The sequence below is a fragment of the Sinocyclocheilus anshuiensis genome, unplaced genomic scaffold, assembly GCF_001515605.1.
Source record: "Sinocyclocheilus anshuiensis isolate Anshui unplaced genomic scaffold, SAMN03320099.WGS_v1.1 scaffold457, whole genome shotgun sequence".
NCBI classification, from domain to species: Eukaryota; Metazoa; Chordata; class Actinopteri; order Cypriniformes; family Cyprinidae; genus Sinocyclocheilus; species Sinocyclocheilus anshuiensis.
The window spans coordinates 3,305,197-3,308,292 of NW_015537939.1; the positions used below are offsets into that span (position 1 = coordinate 3,305,197).

The window sequence follows — 3,096 nt, forward strand, 5'->3', positions numbered from 1 at the left end:
TCTTACAAGGGTCAATATACGATGTCAAAATAATCAATCACGTTTGATTAGTGTTACCATGAAAACAAAAGCACAATCTGAGCATATTTCTGCATGTGCTTAAAGGAACAGTTCACGCCAAAAAATTCAATCCTCTATCCATAATATTGCTTTTTCCAGTGGAAAAATTCGTCTTGTCTGAATCAGGAGAGGAATATGCACTGATCAAGCACTATTTACAAGCGAAAACAGTGTAAAAGTGCTGTTCAGATTTTGATGTGAAGACAACAGGGATGGACTTTTTCACTGGATGACACATTATTACGGGTTATCAACTCGTATTTTGGCCAGAAGTTACGGTTTAAAGTTAAAATGCCTTGATGATGGATTTGTTTCTTGCAAACACGCAGCTTTTCTCTTCACAAGACGTGAATTGATATACTGGAGCTGTGTGGATTACTTGTGGATTATTGTGTTTTTTTTATCAGCTGTTTGGACTCTCATTCTGACGGCACCCATTCACTGCAGAGGATCCTTTGGTGAGCAAGAGATGTAATGCTAAATTTCTCCAAATCTGTTCTGAAGTAGAAACAAGCTCATCTATATCTTGGATAACCTGAGGGTGAGTAAATATTTCACAGATGTTCATTTTTGGGTGAACTATTCCTTTAAGTGGAAACAAATATATATGAGCATGCAGTGCCATATAAATGTGCTAGAGAAAAATACAAATAATTTAAATAATAATAATGAAAGAACTTAAAAAAAAACAGTGTTTCTGGGTGAGAAAATGGGAGCTCTGTTACATAAACAAACAAAAAATTCATGTGGATTTCATCCCTTTATTAAAACGTTTAGTACACGGATCAAATCGGACAAATACAGGTACAAAACCGTACAACTTAAATATTATATGTTCAATTTACTGTGTACTGCATAATGTTAATTCAATAAAGCTAATCTTTACCTAATACTAAAAACATCAGCCATGTGTGTTTGAAAGACTACATTACTTGTCTTTTTTTAAAAATGTAACAATTAAATGTGAAGTGTGGGGTTACATTGCAACAAATAGTGGCCCCAAAACATATTTGGACACATTTAAAAACCTAGTATGTTTTACAGTATATTAAAATGGTAGCTATATTGCTCATAAATGGTTTGTGGTAGTGGTACGTTCCTAGTTTAATGTGATGAACTGCACCAGTTTGAACTGGAGAAGAACTGACTTGTATTTTTATAATTCAATGACGTTTTTAAGTGTGACGCAAGTGTCCAAATACTGTTTAGGGCCACTGTAATTCTCAGATCTGGGGCTTATAATAGATCAGTGTAGAAATATGAATCCAGGTGCCTCTTTTTAACATACAATGACTTTAAATCAGACACTTGGATCTACTGCTGGATCTCTACACTAGGAGATCTACATGAATAGGGGATTGTGGGACTGGGTAAACAGACCTGACACATCCGACACCACCTGGAAAACCTCTATCAGAGCCGTCGCGTTACTATATTCGTGTTTTCAAGGAGGAAACTGTATTATTTCAAAGGCACTTCCCAGATCTGACAACAAATAAATAAACTCCAGCTGAAATTTAGGTAGTAAGCACGTCGATTCCCTTCGGACAACACAAAAATATGAGTTTAGTTTGCGAGGAACAAAAGGTGAGGATGAGGTGCATGCTCTCGACCTGCATTCGTTTTAGTTACACACACCTTTCAAGGTACAGCATGCAAGGCTGCCGCAGAGAGTCGGGGTTTCACAAACACAAAGGCAGAAAATGACAGCGACAGTGCTTGTACCCCTCAATGGCTTCCTGTAAAGCAGCCTCACTTCCTGTCTAGCGACAGAAACGCCCACGTTCACCCTTAAATGCTATATAAACACGGTTCTCTATATTTGTATATGTATAACTAGCTTAGTTACTTTTATCTCTGACCATGCAAGACTACAGGCAAAGGGAAACGAGTGATTAGCTGTGATGTGGCAAGGTGTGCAAATACTCCCTCTACTGGCCATCAGTCCCACTCTGAGAACGCCTCACAACTGTACACAATTACATATATACAAAAGATAGGGGGCGCCATTGTACATATTATTTTATCGCACACAGACACACCAGCCCGTCCGAAAACATCCGGAGCAAGCAAAAAACCATCACAGAAAACAAGGGTTGAAGGGTGCTCGTTTGAAACAAAAGCCCACCCTGCCACATCGCGTAAAGCGCAGAAAATCGATATGGTATTAGATATCAGCCAGTCAATGTACACTTTACATAGATTCCAGATTTTTTTCTTCTTTTTCCGAAGTCTCTCTTTTTTTTTTTTGGATGCCATATGAGGGGGATTCAAAGCAAAGCAGCTAGTGAAGATTCATAAATATACATATTCAGACATTTCTTTGAATGAAAATGCATACTTTGTCGTCATTTACGCGTGATACATTATTTTATACGTATATATTTACTCGTTTTTTTTTTATTTCGCAATTACATGTTTTCGAGGTTTGTGGATTTCTCATTCGGGTTCGCGGGTGCCGTTCACCTTCTGAAGAACATGGGGTTGCGCAGGCAGGCGGTTAGTCACCTGCAGCACCCCAGCGGTCCGGTGGAGGTCTCCAAGCTGCTGTCGGTATCGGAGGCCAGGGTCTGGTCGGTGGACATGGAGGAGATGTCGTTGACGGAGGAGGAAGGGGGGAGGCTCTCGCTGCCGTTCATGGCTGCACCTGCGCTAAGGGAAGTAACGGGGGAAAAACGGTTACAACGAAAAAAAGAAGCACAGCCACAGCGCCCTCTACAGGGCGAAGAGATACTACAAGCAGATGTTCAAATATTAAAAAGTACAATAACGATAAAAAATGTACAAATATCCCACAGGGATGAAAGCGGGTTGCTTAAGGGTGGAGTCCATGGACTGGGTTTGGATCTGAGGTGATATTGTAGGATGTTGAGATATTTATCAAAAGCTATTTATACAGATATCAACAAATCATTGCTATCTTGAACCCTAAGAACACAATGTGAATAAACTATTTTACTATATATTTTTTGGCGGAAGAAAGTGTGCATATAAGCAGCCTATATATATATATATATATATATATATATATTTACA

The 3,096-nt window shown here is 38.9% G+C and overlaps 1 protein-coding gene across 3 annotated transcripts in view; it reads right to left on the reverse strand.

Moving 5' to 3' along the window:
• Positions 1 to 1,006: 1,006 nt before the first annotated feature.
• Positions 1,007 to 3,096, reverse strand: part of mapk10 (mitogen-activated protein kinase 10) — a 46,440-nt gene continuing 44,350 nt past the window's right edge. For all 3 annotated transcript variants that reach the window (XM_016452273.1, XM_016452268.1, XM_016452259.1), the window contains one exon: positions 1,007 to 2,707. In XM_016452273.1, coding sequence (XP_016307759.1) covers positions 2,565 to 2,707 — 143 coding nt within the window. In that variant the 3' untranslated portion in view covers positions 1,007 to 2,564. The remainder of the gene's footprint in view (positions 2,708 to 3,096) is intronic.